Source organism: Lichenostomus cassidix, chromosome 2, assembly GCF_008360975.1.
Source record: "Lichenostomus cassidix isolate B80296 chromosome 2, HeHo_3.0, whole genome shotgun sequence".
In the NCBI taxonomy this organism is placed as follows: Eukaryota; Metazoa; Chordata; class Aves; order Passeriformes; family Meliphagidae; genus Lichenostomus; species Lichenostomus cassidix.
In genome coordinates, this window is record NC_139482.1 from 8,219,266 (window position 1) to 8,240,528 (window position 21,263).

The following is a 21,263-nucleotide window of genomic DNA, read 5'->3' on the forward strand; positions in this document are numbered from 1 at the left end:
GAAGGGTCTGTAGCATGTTCTACAAGCAGCAGCTGAGGGAGCTGGGGTTGTTTAGTCTGGAGAAAAGGATGCTCAGGGGAAACCTTATAGCTCTCTACAGCTCCTTGAAAGGAGGCTGTAGCCAGGTGGGTGTCAGGCTCCTCTCCCAGATAACAAGTGACAGAATGAGAGGACACAGCCTCCAACTGCTGGGGGTGTTCAGGTTGGACATTAGGAGAAATTCCATCACAAAAAGCGTGACTGGAATGGGCTGCCCAGGGAGATGGTGGAGTCACAGTCCCTGGAGGTGTTTAAGAAAAGACAGGACGCGACACTCAGTGCCACGTTCTAGTCGCCGTAATAGTGTTCGGTCATAGGTTGGGCTCGATGATGCCAGAAGTCTTTTACAACCTAATTTATTCTACGATTCTGTGATTCTTTAATACCCACGCCCAAACTGGGGGATCTCCCCCGGCCGAGCCCCTGGCGCGGCTCTCAGGGCTCCTCTCCCCTCAGAGCTGCGGCCGCCCGCGCCCAGCAGGGGGCGCTGTCCCGGCATGGCGGCAGCGCGGCGGAAGCGGCAGCCCGGCCCCTCTCCAAGATGGCGGCGCCCAGGCGCGGTGTGGCTGCGGCCGGGGTGAAGCGAGGGGCTGCCGCCCGCGCCCGCCGCGGCGGGAAACTGGACCGGCTGAAGCAGGCGGTGCAGGACTACGTGCAGGCGGCCGGCGGCCAGCCGCCACAGGCCCTGCTGAAAGACTCGGAGAGGTACAACCGCAGGAGCCGCCGGGAGGCCAGGAAGGAGAAGCGCCGGCTCAAGCGGAGCCGCCGCCGCCGACTGCAACGCGGGGAGCTGGTGGAGGCTCCCACCGCCCCGGCCAAGCCCTCTCCGGCCAAACCCGCTCCGGCCAAGCCGGCCCAGGCCAAGCCGGCTCCTACCGCCCGCCCTGGAGCCCCGGCTTCGCCCGCCGCCGGGAAGCAGCGGCCCAAGCCGGCGGCGGCACCGACACCGACAGCCCTTGAGGCCCCCTCGGCCGCCGCAGCCACCTCGGCGCGGAAACGAGCCCTGCTGGAGGCCAACGAGGAGGAGGAGAAGGAGATCCGGCGGCTGGAGCGGCAGCTGGGGCTCGGGAAGCGGCGCAAGAAGCAGGAAGGGGCCGCGGCCGAGCGGCTGCCGCAGAGCTTCCTGCGGGACGGGCTGGGCTACGTGCTGGGAGCGCTGGGCACCCGGGCCGGGCTCAGCCAGCTGTGCGACAGCAGCGACGACGAGGAACAGGAGACCCGGCCGGAGCCGCGGGAGCAACAGCCCAAACGGGAGGAGGATGGTGAGGACGGGGAGGATGATGAAGACGAGGAGGATGGTGAGGACGAGGAGGATGGTGAGGACGAGGAAGCTCAGGAAGACGCCTCAGCCCCGTCCGAGGGGGATGACGGGGAAGGACAGTGGGAGAGCGAGAGCTCGGCCCCCGAGGACGGCGGCGTGCCAGAGGCCAGCGAGCCCTCGAGCGAGGAGGAGGAGGAGGCAGAGGTAGGATGTTCGCCTCAGATCGCGCAGAGCTGCTTCCCAAAGCACATCCCTCAACCCGAACATAAAGCAGAGTCGCATCGCCACTGTTAAGCCCAGGTGTTTGCTGTCCAGTCAGGCTATGTGGAGTGTTGTCCTGGTTCAAAACAGCCAGGCATGGAGACAGTGTTGATTTGAGGAGTCTGCCAGGTCCTAGGGACGCCTGTTAGACACAAAGGGGAGAGTTCCCGAGTCAGGATGGTGGCAGGTAATACCCTACAGCACAAGGCGTGTGGGAGCTGTCTGTGTGGGTAATCTGCAAATAAAAGAAACTGCCCTGGCATTAGAGTGTAAGAATATGATTAAGCGCTTCTGCAAAGAGCACAGAGAGCTTGTGTTGAAATTAGCAGTGGTTACACATTGAAATGTTACTGAACAGATCCCAGAGGCTCTGCCAGTATTAGGTCAGAATGGGTGGAGGAGAGGAAGTCACACAGGTCATTTCGCCCTCACGAGCCTAAACTTTAAACTGTCACTGACAAAACTTGAGTAAACCCAAGACCTAAGATGTCAGGTTTTAATGACCATTAAAACTTAAAGAAAGTTCCATGTATAGGGAAGAGGGGCTTTGCTGCTGTCAGGTTTGCCATAAAGGGTAACTCTTTGCCTGCTTCTTTTCTGCATGTTGTTCCTGTGGCATTGGTTATTAGATGGTAAGATATATCCTTAACTAAAAGTTTGGTATTTTAATCTGAAATAGAAATGTATATTTGTGTTCAAATATTTAAGATACTGGTCTCATCTGGTGTTTTCTTCTTTTCCGGCTAAGAATGATAATCATGCTGCTTCAAAGTATGTTCCTCCTCAAATAAGGAAAGCTCAGGAGATACTAGATGACAAGAAAAGAGAAGAATTGGGAAGACTGAAGAAAATGGTGAATGGCCTCATTAATAGGTAATGTAATAAGGAGAGGCATTAATCTTTCTGGATCAATGTGACAATGCTCATCATTCAAGCCCAGGTGGCAAGGATGTGACTTTTGTCTTCACAAACTGATCTTAAGTTGGCAATCTTGTCTGTCATTGATAAGAATAATTATCTTTATTGGTATAAATTCTTCAAAATTGTCATTATAGGTGTTGAAAAATCTAGAAAATAAATTTAAGATTGGGCTGGATTCCACACAGCAGTGGCCTGCAAGTGCACTGTCAGTTGGAGTGTGCTTATTAAAAAAACTCAGAAGAAAACAGGTTTTGGTTTAAGTTTTTTTAATTAAATTAAATTTCTCCAACACTGCAACTGAGGAGGGGCAACCCTTCCTAGGTTAAAGTACTGAAGAACAGAAAAAGTAACTAACATTCATTTCAATGTTAGAGTATTTTTGAAATAAGAAATCTGTTGGCATTTTTCATCTGTTACCTGTAAAATGCAGGCTAGAATTTGTTCAGTCATTTGAAATCTGATATATCACATATGTTAAAGTATTAATTATTTTCATATTTAATTTCTTCTGACTATGATGTGCCATAGTTAAAACTGCTAAAACCAGTCTGTTTTCTTAATAAATCTGTTCAGTGTGACAGTAAGCAAATTTACAGTGCATTGTAAATACTGGTGCTGCTAATGTGTTTTTGCATGTATTTTTTTTGTAAAAAAATACACTAGAATTAAGTGTAGTATAGTTTTTTAGTTTACTGAACACAGAAAAATTCAGAAGGTCCCTTCTAGTCATCTTATCAATCTTCAGTCTTTTTAAGTCAAACTAGTTTCTCTAAAAAGAATAGTTGTTCATTGGGTAAACTCAGAATTGTGGAACCATGCAAGGAGAAGTGAACGTTAGATTTTGTTTCTCCACAGGCTGAGTGAACCAAATTTGTCCTCCATCAGTGGACAGATGGAAGAGCTCTACATGGCCAACAGCAGGAAGGACATGAATGACACTCTGACAGACATTCTCATGAATGCCTGTGTTACTGCAGTGGCCATGCCTACGAGACTGATGATGGAGCATGTCCTTCTGGTTAGCATCCTTCATCATAATGTGGGAATTGAGGTAATTCTTGTGCTTGGGACAAATTTTGTGTAATAATACATATTGTAGAGTGTTTTCCTTGGAATTTTATCTGAATTGCCCTGTAATTTTTAACTGTGTGTCACTAACAAGCATCTTTAGTTGAGTTTCATCAGTGTTTTGTAGCTTATTTACAAAGCTTCTGCAAGTCAAGGAGTCTAAGTCTTTATTTGATTTTATTTCCTTCGTGAGTTACCACTGGTCAGTTATAAAACCATCATTTTTTCATCAAAATCTTTCTGCATCCAGTAATCAAAAATTTTTAACCTTCAATTTCTCTTCCCTTTAGTTACACTAATCCATTTCTATTCTCATGGATACATGAGGGTACTGTTTTTAACTATGTGTATCCAGATAAGAAAAGTGTTACAGAAATCCTTTTACATTGGTGGATAGACTTCTTTTCTGAGCAAATAATGTAAATCATCATTGGAATTAAGTAGTCATAGCAATTACTCTGGAATATTAAAATCTTTAAAAAGCATGGCCATTTTTGGAGGGGATTTTGGTTTGTGTTTTTAAGCCTGATGAATGAGATGAAATCTCTCTCACTTATGCTGATGATGAAGCTACTGATGTCAAAGGGAAGATTTTAGCTAATTTCTGTGAAAGATCTGTTAGGAAACTGAGTTGTTTCAGCAGTATGTTCCTATTAGATTACTTCCCCCCATCTCAATGCAAAAGATGTATTAATGCACGTTTTTCAGTTTGTCATACAATGGCCTGAATGCTAGCTCTGAAACCACATTAAATATCAGATGGATGCAATTTCAGCAGCTTTCTCCATGTAGCCTTGGCATTAAATGTTTTTTTGTCCCTCTTTGCTGCTTGAAAGGCAGTTCTGACTGCAAATGCAATGTATCTGTAAAATAAATGTACAATATGCATTGCATGGAGGTGTGATAGTACAGCTGCACTGAAGATTATGTTAAGCAATGCAGAAGTTGGCCTGGGCTTATAAATTTGTGCAGCCATTGGATAGTTAACACCTAAGTTGGTCAAGGCTTGTAATGCAATTCAGTACTGCTGGGACTTTTGGTTTCCTTAAGAACAGACAGCAGATTTTAGCACAATAATAATGGATGAGAGTCTTAGCAGCAATGTATTCATTACCTCACTGTGTTTTGGTATGCTTTCTAATCCCAGCCTTTAGCATCAGTTGTCTGTTCAGAAATATACCAAAATTTCTTTTCCCAACTGTACCATTGACAAACGTCTAAGAATTATCCCTACTTCAAAAGCAGTTTAAGCTCATGCTCAACAGCTGCGAAATTGGTATTTTGGTATTCTTGGGATTGTTTCACAATATTATTTTTTACGGATTTTGTTCTGGATGCCGAACTCAGCAATGCATTTTGTTTTTGACTTGCAGCTTTTCCTGGATGAATGACTAGCAGTAACATCATGCTATCCTGACAGCTGGAAAGAGGCTAATATGTGTAGATGAAAATTATGTAAACAAATGCTGATGATGAATGTGTACTGCAGGTTCATAATACTTGCTTTGCTTGCACAGGTTTTAAAAGGCAACTGGATATCATATATGAGGTGTAAATAAGGTAGACTTCCACAAAAACATCACACCACTTAAATATTTGTGTATGTAAATGTAGAACATCCATATTGGTTGAGGGAAGCAACAATATTTCTTTAAAATTAATAGTGGCAGTGACCCAAAAATTAATGTTTTACAGATGTCTGTAAAATCTACTTAGAGTTAACTGCTGGATTTTTTTTTCCCCTTAATGGAATTGTTGCCAGGTCGGTGCTCACTTTTTGGAAGCTGTGGTGAAGAAATTTGATGAACTCTGTAAAAGTGATGCTGAAGGGAAAGAATGTGAAAATCTGCTTGCCTTGATTGCTCATCTGTATAACTTCCATGTGGTTCATTGCCTGCTGATCTTTGATATTCTGAAAAAGCTTGTTAGCACTTTCACTGAAAAGGAGATTGAGCTGATTTTGTTTCTTCTGAAAAATGTGGGCTTTTCCTTAAGAAAAGATGATGCATTGGCTTTGAAGGAACTGATTGCTGAAGCCCAGAGGAAAGCAAACACAGCAGAGAAGAAATTCCAGGATCAGACTAGGGTATGTGTTTGTTCTAAAGATTTTATATTCTCAATAGACTATAAAAAGTAGTTGGATATGTTGTTTAATTTACAAAGATATTTTCTGCTCCATTCTATTTATTTTGAGTACTGTTGCATTCAGTTATTTGCTTACTTCTTGTCTGTATTTCTGCGTTAGTTCTTAGGACACAGACACCAAAATGCTTGTGATGGGTGAGACAGGACTGGTTTGTGTCTTACCCAATGGACAGTTTTTCTGTATCATGATACTTTGTACACTTCAAAAAAATGGTGACTGAGGCATGGTGTTTAGCAGATGAAGCTTGTACACAAAATATAATAGGGGCTAAAGTAAATATATGTTGTATTTGAATTTTTATGTATATTGCCAGCTGAGCTGCTTATTCTCACAGAATAGTAATTTGAAAGTACACTCTTCTGGTTTTATTTGATAAAGCCACAGCACATAATCCACAGAACTCTTTCTTTTCCCAATAGGTTCGTTTTATGCTGGAGACCATGCTGGCCCTCAGGAACAATGACATGCGCAAGATTCCTGGTTATGATCCTGAACCTGTTGAAAGACTCCGCAAATTGCAAAGAGCACTGGTGAGAACTTTCTTGGCAAATGTAGCCTCCTTATTCTTAATCCAGGGGTAATTATTTGTATAATAATTACTTGGGGTTTTTTTGGGTTTTTGGTTGTTTTGGTTTTTTTTGACAGAGAGGGCAGTTTGTCTAGAGCAACCCAGTATAAAAAGAGTGAAAGTAATTTATCAGTTCAGGATGTGCATATCAGAATAAGAGGCCAGGCAAAAACAAGCTAGGTAGCCTAGTTCTGTAGGATTTCCTCCCTTAAATTTTACACTTCCAGACTAATTTGTTGAAAATTCTTATTTTGTTCAAAGAGTTTAAAAATTTTGTTGTTTGAACTGTGCAATACCTAAGGCAGTTTGTTAAGTCATTTTATGTAGTCATAAGTGTTCAAAAGGAAAGTCATTATCAGATTGTAAGATGCTGCAATGTCAGCATCATTTGAATTCTAATCAAATTTTGTAATTTGAAGATGGCTGCTTTTTAAATTAGTATCTCCTTTTTCAAATAAAAAACTCAAGAGCTTCTACATGTACATTTATGCAACTATCTGCATTTAAAAGTGACAGCATATGGGAAACTTGTAAATTCTTTTCAGGTTACTGCCTGAAACAAAAGGTGGGGAGGAAACATGGGAATACCTTTATGGAGATATTAACTTATATGTTTAAAGTTTTTGCTTAAAAGTAATTTTAAGTAAATCACATATTTGCTGTTTTCTCTAAGAAAAGGAAAAACGAATTTCAAATAAAAGCTTTTGTTACAGTTTTTGATTTGTTTTTCAAGGTTCACAGCAGTGGTTCAGGCAAAGACACTCAGCTCCGTGTGTCCCTGGAGTCTCTCCTCAGTGCTGACCAGGTTGGGCGCTGGTGGATCGTAGGCTCATCCTGGAGTGGAGCACCAATGATCAGTGATACAAAGAGCCAGGCTCAGCAAAAGCTGCATGTAGGAAAGGTAAATCCAAGCAGTGCCACAAGTCTAAGTGTTTGTGATCTTCTGAAGATTCTTTGTATGGCGGAATAAATTCATTTCAGAGCCCACTAAAAAAACCTTCATGTGCTCTTGTAAGACCAAGCTTTTGGACTGTAAATTCTGCTCTTAGGTTTTTTAAAACATTGTACTCATGTGCTTTGTAAGAGCTGTTACTACAAATATGGTATAGCTTGTTTTTTCTTATCCTGTGGAATTGCTAAAGTAAAAAAAGAGACTTAACAGTGGATTTGCTTGTAGGAATTCTGACAGGTAGTGGTGTCTGTGTGTGGCATATATCCAAGTTGATTTCAAAGTAATGTGATGAGATGGTCATGGTGAATTACTTACATTAGAGAAGCACGTCTTAAAATTAATTGGCACAATTAAGGTAGATTAAAATGTATTTCCATAGTTGAAAAAGCTCCTGATGATGCCTGTGCCTCTGGACAAAAGCTCAGGACCTTTGGATTGGTGATTCATAGTTTACTGGAGAGCTTCACTGATGGTGTTATTTAAGGCTGCACAGAAGTACCTTTTTAAGGCAAACATAAATAAAATAGCATATAACTTTATTTTCAGGTGAGTGCAAAGATAATGGAGCTTGCTCGTAAGCTGAGAATGAATACTGATATCAGGAGAAGTATTTTTTGTGTCTTGATGTCGAGTGAAGACTTCATGGATGCCTTTGAAAAACTTCTGAAGTAAGTACAGACTAATACTGAAGACAGCCCAGGTTGTAAATAGGTTGTAAATACAGCATTTCTGGTCTGGGCTTAAGACCATTCAGTTGGTAATACAATTAAAAGAAGTGCATGGCTAGGGATCCACATAGAGTAAAAGGGTGGGAGAAGGCACCAGAACCCTGGTGTAAGGATTAATGGGGACAGGCAGAGCTGACTGGCAGTCAGAGAAAAGGAGTAGCCCCTGTTCTTGTCACTCCTGGCTGTAACTGTGATTTGCAGCATCTTTTGATGTAAGGAGACTGTGGGTTTTTGCACTGAAGCTCTGTATCCCAGTGGAGTGGATGGAAGGCTGCTGCAGGCTTGTTTCCTCAGAGGCAGACCAGAAGCCCCTGCAGAACATCTCTTGGTTTTGTTGCTGGATTGCTGTGATTTCTGTACTACTGCTACTTTTTGACTTCTTGCCATCTTGCTAAGCCATCTTGTAGGTCTCTGCCCATACTTGCATGACCTGGTAGTGTTCTAGCACCTCTACTTCCCTCTTGCCAAATTTATTTGCTTTAGATTTGCTTCACATTAAGATTCCTTAAGTTCCCTTACCCCTTGACAAACAGCTCTTCAGAAGAAGACGTGATCAGGAAAAAGCTCAAACTAAGCCATTCCTTGTGTTTGTGAGAATATTAGTTGTAAATCTGTAGTAACTGAGAGGAGAGAGATCAGATCTGAACTTTTCTGTCTCAGCCTTGTAACTCAAGGGTATTGTCTTACCAAGATGGCATGCAATTATTTAATTTGCTTACCAAACCAAAACAGACTTTGTAATAAAGTCAACTAATATTTGATTAAATGCCACTTCTGCAAAACACAGCTTGGATTTAAGACTGTGATGGAGCCATTCCAATATCTTAATATGGCCTGTTCAATTAAAAGAAATTAGCTGCTGCTGCAGCTCTTGCCAAGACCTGGTAGCTCAATTTGCAAATTGGACTTGACTCTCATCTGTGCTATTTAAGCTAGTACAAAAATCTGAATACATACAGGCTTGGCAGAAAATCTCTCTGCAGCCTGCCTGGTGTGTGTTGGTGCTGATGTTTATACAGCAAACTTGGAGAGAGGAATTCTTAAATCTGCCCACATCTGGCAGAATGTAATAGAAAGTACACAGAATTGTCAGTGAAGGAAATAACTTCAGTGTGAACATGTGTTCCAGAGTGTATGGGAATTTGTATTTGTATGTCAGTCTCACAAGGAAGAGCATATAAAGAAGTATTTTAACTGCTCTTGTGGATTCATCTGCTGTAAGTTACGTGGCATGTGGTTAAAGGATAATTTAAACTATTTAAAATCCAGGCTGCTGTCACTTTTCTTGTCCCTTTCCTTGTTACTGCAAATGAAAGTAATTAGTTTGCTGCCAGAACAGCTCCCTGAAGTGGCTCAGTGATTGCAGAGCTGTCAGTGAAGAGAAAGGGCTGGGAACATCACTGGCGACAAAGAGAGAGTGAGACTGGATCCTCTTCATCAGCTGAAAGGCCACACCTTCTTCACAAACCACAGTTTCACGAAGGAGAGAGAATGAATGCTGCTTAAGTTTGATGGAGAGGCAATTTTTGAAGTTATTTTGTAGAGATAAAGAATCTGAGAAACTTTACATCTCAGAAAATACTGAGACACTCATAAAAGGCCCACATACACTATTGGAGTGGGATGTATCATTCAGGATAATGAGTATCTACCAAAGTGATTGTATCTACTAAAATAATTTTAGCTCACTTTTAAAAGGTGGGTTTAAGAGTTGCTAATTTTGATCTAAATGCAATGATAATCTTGGGCTTCAGTTGATGATAACTAACCTAGTTGGAGGTAGGCTTCTGCTGATGATAAATAAACTACTTCAGAGGCAATTATCCCATTTACAGCAGGATCAAGATATACAAGTCCATGGAAATACTGGGAAATACATGGAGAAACTCATGAATAATTAAATCAGTGAGGTGGTTGCACATTCTTTATCAAAGAATATCAGGCTTATGAAATCTGTACAGGTTTATGGTGACGCTCAGCATAAAGACAGTCCAGACTCTTAAATTTTAGATGTTTAGGAGTTCTAGTTCTGTGAAGAGGTGAAAAAGAAAATTGAATATCATCTATGTGTTGTCACTTGGTTACAATACTGGCAACATGGGTATTTTGTAAGTAAGCCTGTCATGATAGGAGTGATAATGAACGAGGACAAGGGGAGTGTGCCAAATTAGTTACTGCAATACAACTTCACAAGTCATCTAATAAATGCAAATCTGATGGCTAAAAACCTGTAAAAAAAGCCTTTTGTTGTTCTGAAACCAGGTGGAACTTGGCTGATGGGAGAGCAGGTGAGTTATATCACAGACACAGCACAGTACTGGCCCCTCTTGGAAGAGCAGACTTCCAAGTTTTCACTGCTCATTAGCAATCAGCCTTGAAATCCTCCCAGATTTTCCTGTTGTAAAATCTTAAGTTCTGGGGGATTTGGACTGAACAGCAGTATTTTCTCTCTTTATCTGATGTGAGTGTGATCACATGCAATGCAGATATCTGGAGGTGTGTACACATGAGGGATATTGGCATGAAGTAATGACCAGCTACTCTACAGACAGTAGGGCAAGTTCCAGTGGAGTCAAACTTGGTTAGAAAGTACTCTTGAGTTGTACTAATGCCCTGTGAAACTTGAACATGAAGCAGTGAGAAGAACTCTCTTTGTTATTTTTCAGATCCTAATATGACGCATTTTTCATTTTAATTAGTTTTAATGCTGCTAAGCATTTGGCAGCATTAGGAAGTTAAATCATATTATTCACAGACCAGGTGCATTGTGAGTTAGTTACCATTCCCTGCCAGAGTGTCTCAGTCCTCTTTTAGACTGGTCAGCTGTTGGAGTGGGAAGGCTGCTTAGTCCCTGGCCTTCGTACTGGGACAGCCAACATAAATACTTGTAGATACTGTTTTATTCAGGCTTTTTTTTTTTTTTAAGGTGCTTTGAAATCACTGACTGTACCCACTTAGGCTACTATCAAACAAAAATGAGTTTCAAGTATTATATTGCATGGATTTGACCCAGAGATTTAAAAAGTCATATCACAAAGTAAGAAAGACATATTAGAATATTTTCTTATACCTGACAAGTACCAGAGAAGTGAAGGGCCCTGGACATGTTTCTCCAAATAGGCTTACACTGATCCAAAGGCTGGTGGCTCTGTGCCCTCTCTTCTCTTCATGGAGAGCACAAACATGGAATAGGCTACCTTTCCTTCCCTGGGCAATGATTATATTTGTATCATTCCACTTCCATCTCCTGAGGTCAATAAAATCTGATGTGATATGTGGAGGATTTTTAAGTATTACTCTCAGATGTTGACTGTAGCTCTTACTTCATGTCAGCAAGTTTTTCCTTACATAATTATTCTCATTCTCTTGCTAAATTTTAGGCTTGGACTGAAAGATCAGCAGGAAAGAGAGATAGTTCATGTCATCCTTTACTGCTGCTTACAGGAGAAGACATTCAACCCCTTCTATGCATTTTTGGCCAAGAAGTTTTGTGAATATGAAAGACGATTTCAGGTAAAGATAAATCTGTTGCTTCATTGGCTGATTGTCATAATTGTGGTTAGGAAAACAGTTACTGAATACCTGAGAATAGATGCATCCCTGTTTGGACCTTGATCCCAAGGAAGAATTCTGCTGGTATAGTTATGCATTCAGTAAGGCATACTCATGGTCAGATCTGAATAGGAAATAAAATAACTACTGGTGAAAGTTTTCTTTCTTCTGTTTTATGCATTTTAAAATAATTGGAACAGTCTGATCAAGCATTTCTGTTAATTAACAGAGGGCTTATAAAGAATAGAAGGTCAAAAGGTTTGTTATGTTGTTATTCATTTAAACAGCCACTTGATTTGTAGGATTATTTTTTTTTACCTTTGACCCCTAGGTGACATTTCAGTTTAGTATTTGGGACAAAATCAGAGACTTAGAAAACCTGTCAGCTGCTGCCATCTCCAACTTGATTTCACTGTTGGCTCACTTAATAAGGACAAAATCACTGCCACTTTCAGTTCTCAAGGTTGGTGTGTTTTCTTTTCAAATTTTTCTGTTTTCCCTGCATTTGCTAGTTCTATGAAAGGTGTATTTTCTCGTTACCTATCTTGTACTTAAGCTGATTATGCTTAGACAAACTTGTTTTAAGATTACCAAATTGTTCCAATTGGTTATGATAATGCTGTCATTTGGGGGAAAGGGAGCCCGTGGTGACCCAGGTATAGAGAAATTCTACATTTCTTTGTCTAGAGCAGTATTTCCTTCAGTGCATCCAAAGTTGGAACTGAGGCCCCTTCATTAACAGGCTTTGCCAGTGGATTTTGTGCTGTGTTTTTTAGCTGATGTTGTTTTTATTAGACAAAAAAGTGCTGAGTAGATTTCTTGGATTTCAGAATGGGGAGTCCATAGAATTTTATTAGAAGAGTAATTGAAATGTATTAAACAGGCAATTAAATGGATTGTCCTGGGTACTTATGAAGTATTTATCTAATTGAGAAATGACATCTGGTATTCTGGTACCAGTAGGCTTCTATTCCTTAGAAGGTTTTTGCTTTCCTTATTGATTGGCTTTTGGAGGCAGCATTCTCAGGTAATTATTCTGTGCTAAACTCAAGACTCAGTACATGCAGAGGCCAGTTGGTGTGCTAAAAGCTCTTCATTTAGGAGAAAAACCCAACTGTTTGAAATACTTGAATTAATCTAATTCTCCCTGTCTGTCTGCCAGGTAATTGAATTCAGTGAACTGGACAAACCCAAAGTCCGTTTCTTGCGACAAGTATTGAGCACACTGTTAACCAAAGCAGATGAGGAGGAACTCACTGACATCTTCATGAGGTAAGTGGTCACTGACATCTTCACAGTAAGTGAACATCTGACGCTGTTGAGTAGCATGAGAAGAAGTTAGCTTATTTTGTTTGGAATGACGCTGTGCTTTTCCCCCACATCAGCCTTCCATCCCTTAAAATGTGAGCTCTCCTGGCTGAGTGGGGGAAGTGTGTCACTTGTGTGTTGGTACAGGCTCTGATACAGATGCAACTGTAAGAAGTATTATACAAAATAAGGCTTCCAGATATTCAGTGTATCATTTTGGTCAGAGGATTTTTGTTAGCAGAGATCTGCAATTGCCTGTTCCCCTTATTGCTGTACCACCTGTGTGCAGTATGTGTGCAGTATGCAGGGATTCACTCTGCCAGCAGTCATTGCTAGGAGGTATCTTAAGAAGGAAAAATAAATTGAGACAAATGAGGGAAAGGTTTTAATCAATATTCTCTAAAAAAAAAATTTTTTATGGGGTGGGGTTGCCTGGACAGGCTGGGAAATCTCCATCCTTAGAGATGCTTAGGACTTGAGTGGGTAAGATTTGCAAAGTCACATAAAGTGGTTTTGTGAAAAAATTCAGTGGTGATATTTCAACTATTATGGAGCAACACAAGGAAGCTTGAGCACAGTGTTTGCTTTGTTTTCTGCTGTAATGTAATTGTTTACATAAAGCAAGCCTGAGGCTGCAATATTCCATTTTATTGCTGGGGGCCAGTTGTATGTCGAGTGTTCGGGCTGTTTGCCAAACCAATGTAGACTGATAATTTGAAAGCCTCTTCAATAAAACTTCTTTTATAGGTTGGATTTCTTTCTACAGCTCTATTTGAAGAAAATGATAAAATTAAGAAACGTCTGCAACAGGAGAGGACTAAATAATATTTTTGATCTGTATCTTTACAGGATATCTGACAACCCCAAACTGGGATTGCTGCGGGAAGGCTTGAAACTCTTCCTTACCCACTTCTTACTGAAACATGCACAAGCCCAAAAGAGTGCTGAAGAAACTAGCTTGTTAAAAGAAAGAGTAGAACTAGCAACCAAGGCTTTGGAGGCTAAAGAACCCAAATTGAAGCTATAGTTCTGTTTTTCTAATAAAACATACAGAAAAACCAAGCTGAGGTCTTTCAGACCCAAGTAATTGAGAATGAGATGTATTACTCTAAATGATCCATTTTTTAATATAAACAGTTACTTTGTTCTACATGCTAATTAGAGGTTTAATTGAAGGGGATACAAGGTCTTTTTGAAGAAAGGGGAAATGTATTTTTTTCATGTCCCTTTTTAGTACAAGTGCTTCATGTTGATGGTTGGTATCTGGAGAAGAGGGTGAATTTCTCTTCTATGATACTCTGTCAGCAGTGGTGTTCTGCATTGCATATTCTAGCTTTTCATTTAAAATAATAAATAAAGCAGCCTTAACTAAAGGCTTTTAACAAGGAATCATGGTACTCACCTGAAGAAAGGAGCCACTAGATGGCACAAGCACTGGTGAGTCAGTCTGGGAAGAAATCAACTTTTTCTTAAAGTGTTGGAAGTTATTTGCTAATTCTGTGAATTGATTCCCTGACTGTGGGTCAGGAAAAGATCTTCAGTTGGATTCAAAGCTGTAGCAAAGCAACTTGAAGATCTGCTTTTGCCCAATTATATTGGGTTTAGAGATCACAGCATAGTTTTATGGCTTTTTTAGTCTGTTTTTCACAGCTTTAGAATTGGAGTTGCCTAATTACTTGTTAATCAGATTTTTCTAGACATAAACAATATCATCAATATGAGTCTTTTGAGAAGACAATACCTCCCTTAAGAGTTTGCTCACGTTTTTAATTTGGATGCTTAAAAAATAGGCACATTTCTTTCTGTAACACTCTGTTAATGGTTTGTTTCCTTCGTAACCTTACCACTACACATTAAACTGCCATTTTTCTAAATGCTTTGGTGTTTGTGTTAGCTTTACTCTGGCTGGCCTGGCAGGAAGGGAATGATCTTAAATTGGTGGAGGGTGGAAGTACTTTCTTGTGTGCAATGTGCATCTGTGATCTGCCTATGTTGGAGTTGTCAGCCCTATTTCTGTAGCCAGACTTGTCTCTGTTGTTCAAAGGGCCATTTACTTATGGTGCCTCCCAGCTGCATTTGATACCAATTGATCTGTCCCTGTTGGAAAGACTTATTTTTTATCAAATTGTTGAATGTAATATATTCTGCTTGCTCCAGGTGTATGAGTAGTGTTTTCAGGTGGAGGAGCTCTTCCCCCAGCAGCCAGGGAGATGTATTTTCTCACCTTTCCTCTGAGAGGATAGGGCAAGTTTTAGGGAAAAAAGGTGTCCTGGGAGCAGAGACCCACTTTCAAAATCCTGGGTTACCCTAGCAAGGTAACAACAGGAGAGATTACTATCAAAAGAACAAAGCAAGATGCTTTTTTCGGCCTGTTTCATACCACTGGCAGCTTTTAGGTGTACAAAATGGAAAAAATTTAGTTACAATGTTTTCTAAAATTCATACCAATTAACAGAAGTGTAGGCAGCAGCAGAATTTATACAGTTTTGGTGTCTTCAAAAATCACAATTTCAGGGTCTGTGTGTGTAGACATCTCCCTTGCAGACAACCATTCCAAACCTTGTACTTATCAGCTCAGGAGAAAATCTGTGCTCAGGAGAAAAGGCTGCTGTGGAACACATGAGACTGAGTAAAAACTGTTCCCCCTACACTGCAGCAGCCACTTAAATAATTACCTTTTTTGCAGGAGTTTAGGTGTCAGTGTTTAGCACCCAGCATGGCAGTATGTTGGTAGTTTAATAACACACAAATGGAAATACATTGCTCTAGCAGGGAGGTTGAGGCAACTTTGCTGCTGGAGATAAATTGTGAATAATTTTCCTTAGCTCAGAGGTGCCAGGCTGCCTGTCCCTGCCTGGTGTGAGTGCTTTGCTTGGTGATGGGAGCTTACCAACTTTGCTGCCATGGCAGGATTGCCACGTGTTTGATGGGTGTGAGTATTCACTTGCTGCAGCTGCCTGAGGTGTGGCAATGCATGTGTTGCTGTGCAATTAGAGGGGATGATTTGAACCTTATTGAAAATAACAATTGCTTTTATTTTTTTTTAACACTGAGACTTGCATTAATTATTATTTCTCACTAAGAGTTCGTGTGTTGTGTTCAAAATTAATATTGTCAAGAGCTATTGTTTTGTTTCTGAAGAAAACAGGTTTTACCTGCCTGGGACTTTTACATTCAGCAGATTTATGAATAAGCATAATATAAAAAAAAAAAACAACAAAATTTTTTTTCAAGGAAAGCAGCAGAAATACCCTGCCAGCCCGCGGTGCTGTAGTTATGGAGCAAGGACAGTTTTTGTGGGTGATTCTGCTCAAGTCCCAGCCTCTCACTGTGGCTCAGTGAGGGACTAACTTGTCTGACAGAAATGTGACAATTCCAAGATAAATGTGAATTCCTGAGTCTTGGATCTTGCTATATTTAACAACTTTTTCCATGGTCCTACTGGCCAGACTGCCACAGCTCGACAGAGGTGGAAGGCCTGGCAGAATCTGCTGTTGATGCACATATGCATCTGCAAGCTGTTGCTTCTGCAGTCCTTACATTCCAAGGATATAAAGCACGTGTGAAAAGGAAAGCAGAGAGGATTTTGTACTTATTTATATATGTATTTATATTAAAAAATGTATGTATAATATATTGTAGAGGTGTTCTACATGGATGCATCCATGTCCAAATATATATTATGCACAATATATAATTTTTGCATGAATCATACTCTAAACCCTGCAGTAAAGATTTGTCCTAGCTGAACTGTCTGTGCCAGAGTCTCTCCTCCCTCTAGCTGGGCTGCAAGGTCCCTGTAAGAGCAGCAAGAGCAAATGCTGGCAGCCACCTTCCTGCAGGACTGCACTCACCTGGCTGGGACACATTTTGCCTTGTCTGCCGTGGAATAAGTGTTCAATTACATACCCAAAATACAACCCATTGAGATTTCTTCCTGTTGTAGTCTGGTAGCCCACATCAAACCATTGTGAGAAACAGTCCCTGATTGTTCCAATAAAAGAGATGCCACTTAAAATGTCCAAAATTCTTCCATAAAGCAGGCTTGGGAGAATTGCTACTTAATAAGAAAAGGACTTTGGATTGGTAAAAAATACAATATGCTGGAAAGCCAAGCAGCTACGGTTGCAACACTAATCCTTACTCCCGCCAGGCCGGTGGAAAACACGGCAGGATTTGCTTTAGATGCGTTTAACAAAAAGCCGGATGTTTGATTTTTCAGCTGTGTAGCAGAAAAATTCAATTCCCCCTTTAAACAGCACGATCCTCTCCCAGCTATTATGGCAGCTTCGATTTTTGTTTTCTTTTAAGCTGGACAGCAATGTTTTAAACTTTCTCTGTTTTCTGTATCAAAATTAACAGGGCAGTGAAGTCTGGTTTTTAGCTTTGGCCGGAGTGTGACGCTGATAAATCATACACAAGTCCTTTTGGCAGGGTTTTAACACCACACCTGAACGAGCCAAGTATCTGCAGGGCTTTTTTTCACTTGACATTTTTCCATTGTCCTGCACGCCGGGGATGAGGGGCTGATGTCAGTCGTGCTCCGAGGGCGCAGACACACACCTCCCTGGTGCTAGGGAAGGTGTGCAACCCAATACTGTGCTCAGAGCACATCTGGGATCGTTTGATTCCCATTGTTCTGAGGGTGAACTCTGCACATGAAAAGTTACAGTCCGGGAGCAGCCAGTGCACCACGGTGATTTCAGCTTAATAAATATGTGAATGGCAACTCTAATACTCCAATTTTTGTTTCGCTGACTGTAATTGCAGTTTAGTACCCAGCTCCATCCGGTGTGTGTGAGTCAATATGTGTTTTTTTCCCTGCAATTGATGAAGCAATTTTGTTTTCAGGAGACAATTTGATCCATAGGGTCACTTTTAAATGGCTGAGTGTACATTTTACCCAAGACTTTTTGGGTTGGATTCATTTCAGGAATTGTAGGTAGAGATATTACTTCTTTACCATATGACACTTTTTGTGATTTCATCTCCTGGAGGAACTTTCCTTCACCCTCCAGTAAAGCTTAGTTTAGCATGGAGCTTGCAGGCATGGACATTACAGCTACCCATAAGAAACAGCTGTGCTATCCCCAAATTCTGGTGTGGCCTGCAGCCTTGCTTTAAAACTAATTACAGTACCCTTCCTCTAGTTTAGATGCATGCACAATTCTGAATCAGATACCACATGGTTTCCCTAATAACACTTTAGGAAATGAATGAGCATCTATCAAGGATAAGCTTAGGAATAGGCAGCTGGCACCAAAAATTCCTCAAAATTTGTGTCCTAGGACAAAACAGTTCATACACCTAAACCAGCTCACCTCATGTGAATGGAGTGGAATTCACTTCTAAGTGAATTACAAATAACTGAGTAATGGAACTAGAATGAGAGCAAAATTAAAAGAGACACCATTTTTAAATGTTGCCTTAATCATTTTTTGTCAGTTACACTGAAATGGTTTTCACTCATTTTCATAAGTGAAAGATTTCCAAGCATTACCCATTTTTCATCAGAAACTCCGTTATGGACCTTTTACAGTTCCGATGGTAAGAGTATCCTCCAATCTCTCTTGGGTGCACAGGCCCACACAGCTCTGGTGTGAAACAGTAGGGAATATTGTTGGAGGCACTGAAGCCACTGGGGAGCAGTTCTTGGTTACAGCCAGAGGATAGAACAATATGTTTTTCTAATATAGAGACAATAAGCCAAGATACGCTTGGTGACACCTTGGGGAAAAATAAGTCACCTTGATCGCATTTTCTAGGCTTGCATCTTTATAAAATTACCTTTCCTCCTCAGCCAAAGCCTTAAATTCTGAACAGGATTTATTTTTCCTTACTCTCCAGTTTAGTTCACCCTCAAAATATTGGCTAGATGATGTTTAATTTCCAAATTTCCCTATGTCAGTGGTTTGAAACTGTCTGTTGGTCTCTTGGGGATATTTATTACACCAGGGATTATGCAGGTACTGTGTGGTAGGGATGACAAAGCAGTGCAGAAAGGCAGGGACAGCACTTGAGAATCCTAAACTGTTCCTGTGATGATAAAAGTTGCAGAGGGAGGCTGTAAGGAGCTCTTTACCAGCACTTCAGAGTTTGAGCAGAAGGCAATAGATTGGCTCAAAAGCTGTTTTGGGCTTCAAATAAGTTCATCTCTTACCTGTGGTCTGAAATCTGTGTGAGAATCAGATCTGGAGAGACCTTAGACCCATCCATGCTTTAGACTGCCCTATTCTTGTGAAGCCTCACACCGAGTTTTTGAGTTTAGAGAGCCTTCAGACTGCTAAGAACTGGAGAAGTAAACCTTTATTCCTGGCCAGGTTTTTGACACCCTCACAGAAGCTGAGTAACACTTTTACAAAATAGCCTCCTCCAGGGAGGAGCTGGGGCTACCCAAGGCTAATGTGGAGTTGCTGGGGGCTCAGGAGTTACAAGTTTTGCAGAAGAGCACATTTAAGACTTTTCAACATTATCCTGTGTTCATGTGCTACCAAAATCGACCCTCAAGTCTAGCCTGTAGATGTAATTATCAGTCCTAGAGATGAAGATTTGGAGGAATAAAGGAGTGAGGGTTCAGGTATCTTGCCATCTGTAGCTGATGAAATATTTCTTCCTCCCATCCCCAAAGCAAAGGGCACCCACAAGGCTCTGGGCTGCTAAAAGAGCAGCACATTTCAGTGGCACAGATGGGGCATCTTTCATCTGCTAAAACCTCCATCGTGGGCTTTGCAGCACCTGAAACCTGTGTTACACTGAATGGAATCTGATCACAGGCTGAGGAGTGAAAACGTGGATAAAACGTGTAAGTTTTAGCACAGCAAATCACACATTTAGATAGGTGTTATTCCATCTCCTCCAGTCATTGGTCAACTCATCAGAGGTTTCCAAGACACACAAAAAGGCAGAACAAGGTGTGAAGAGCAGCCGTTCCATGAGGTGAAGGCTGAAGAAAGGTGAAGTATCTTACACACCCTGTCTGTGCAAGTTACCAGCAAAATGGAGCTGAGTGCCCTGTTGCTCTCAGCAGGAGCATAGGGCCAGCAGATCACTGCCTCACATCACCCAAATCTGCTTCTCCCAGCACCTCCAGCTCACCCTCACAATACCATGTGAAATGCTATTAAACAGCTTAAAAATCCTCAGGCTGTGGTGAACTAGGCCCTTCAGAAAAGCTGGGGGGCCAAGGGTGGGGGAGGAATGAAGGGAGTGAAGAGATCTCTGAAGGAGGCTGAGAGCTGCAGCAGGAGTTGGGAGGGAGAAGGAGACAGCACAGGCAGCAGGAACCACTGGCTGATGCTGCTGAAGTGTCATCTTAATTATCCCTGGCAAAAGAACAGTGATTAACATTGATGACTGTGGACAACCTTTATGTAATTACTCATTAACATTTCTAAAATTGCACCTAGCTGCTACAGCAATACATGCTTTATAGATTCATCATGTTGAAGTCCAGAAAGGATCATTAGATGGTCTATGCAGACCCCAGCGTGCTGCCAGCCACTATTACACTGCAGAAATCAGCACTGGAGGTGGCTCAGTGGCTTCTGCTTGGCTCCCACGTCCTTTCCAGAAAGGCCAACCGGGGATACCAAGCACTGGACAATCTGCCCCATCCCTTGGGGTGCTGCTCTAAATTGAGATGGCTCCCCTGCCCCAGCCTTGCATTAAAATCCATGCTGGCTGCTCTTTTTTTATTGTTATTATTTATGGAAATGGTACCCACAGCCAAGCAGGGCTGGATGGGGACAGGAATTCTCCGTCCCCATCTCCTCTGTGCGGGAAGAGAGGAGGCAGCTGAATTAGGAGCTTCTGCATTGTCCATCTGTGCTCCCTCTTCAGACATGAGTCCCACCTGCCAAAAGGTACCATTGGCCAAGAACACTAACACAAGTCCTATGAATAATAATTTAAAATAGTGGATTAATTAGAGGAAATTGTGATCTGCTTGCAAATATCCTGCAAGCAGAAAAATGGAGCTGAGCCTTGCAGCTACACAATTCATTGTAAGCCACTGCCTCTGCTGAGTTTTACTAGAGGAAAATGGTGTTGTTCTTTTCCCCTACTCATTTTAGAGACCAGTCCAAGGTTAGTTTAACTCAGAAAAATATGGGGTTTTTCCAAAAGGAAGCTGAAAACCAAATTTTTATCGTAGCTGGTGATCAGAGAAAAACCACTCTGACTTCCTACATGTTGCAGGTGATCCCATCTCCATGCAGGCACTTCCATCTCCACCTAGGACTTAGTTAAATTAAAGTTATTTGGTTCTCAGAGTAAGGAGAAGAAGACAGTAAATATCTCCTGGTTCCACTGACCTTGCTGAGAACTGTTTAGAGGAGATATTACACAACCCCCAAGGCAAGACAAATTAAGCAAAAAGTCCCAGAAAAGACAAAACTACCACTTCTAATGCGGGACAACCCCAATCCATTGTTGCTGTGATTCTAGCTGAGTGAGTATTG

The 21,263-nt window shown here is 41.5% G+C and overlaps 1 protein-coding gene across 1 annotated transcript; it reads left to right on the forward strand.

The window, feature by feature from the left end:
* The first annotated feature begins 553 nt into the window (after nt 1-553).
* NOM1 (nucleolar protein with MIF4G domain 1) lies at nt 554-14,672 on the forward strand. Its single transcript, XM_085050277.1, has 11 exons — nt 554-1,504; nt 2,310-2,434; nt 3,338-3,533; nt 5,313-5,636; nt 6,116-6,226; nt 6,998-7,165; nt 7,763-7,884; nt 11,325-11,457; nt 11,828-11,959; nt 12,659-12,768; nt 13,654-14,672. The coding sequence occupies exons 1-11, from the start codon at nt 581-583 to the stop codon at nt 13,829-13,831; spliced, it is 2,523 nt and encodes an 840-aa protein (XP_084906403.1). The 5' UTR covers nt 554-580; the 3' UTR covers nt 13,832-14,672.
* The last annotated feature ends 6,591 nt before the right edge of the window (nt 14,673-21,263 follow it).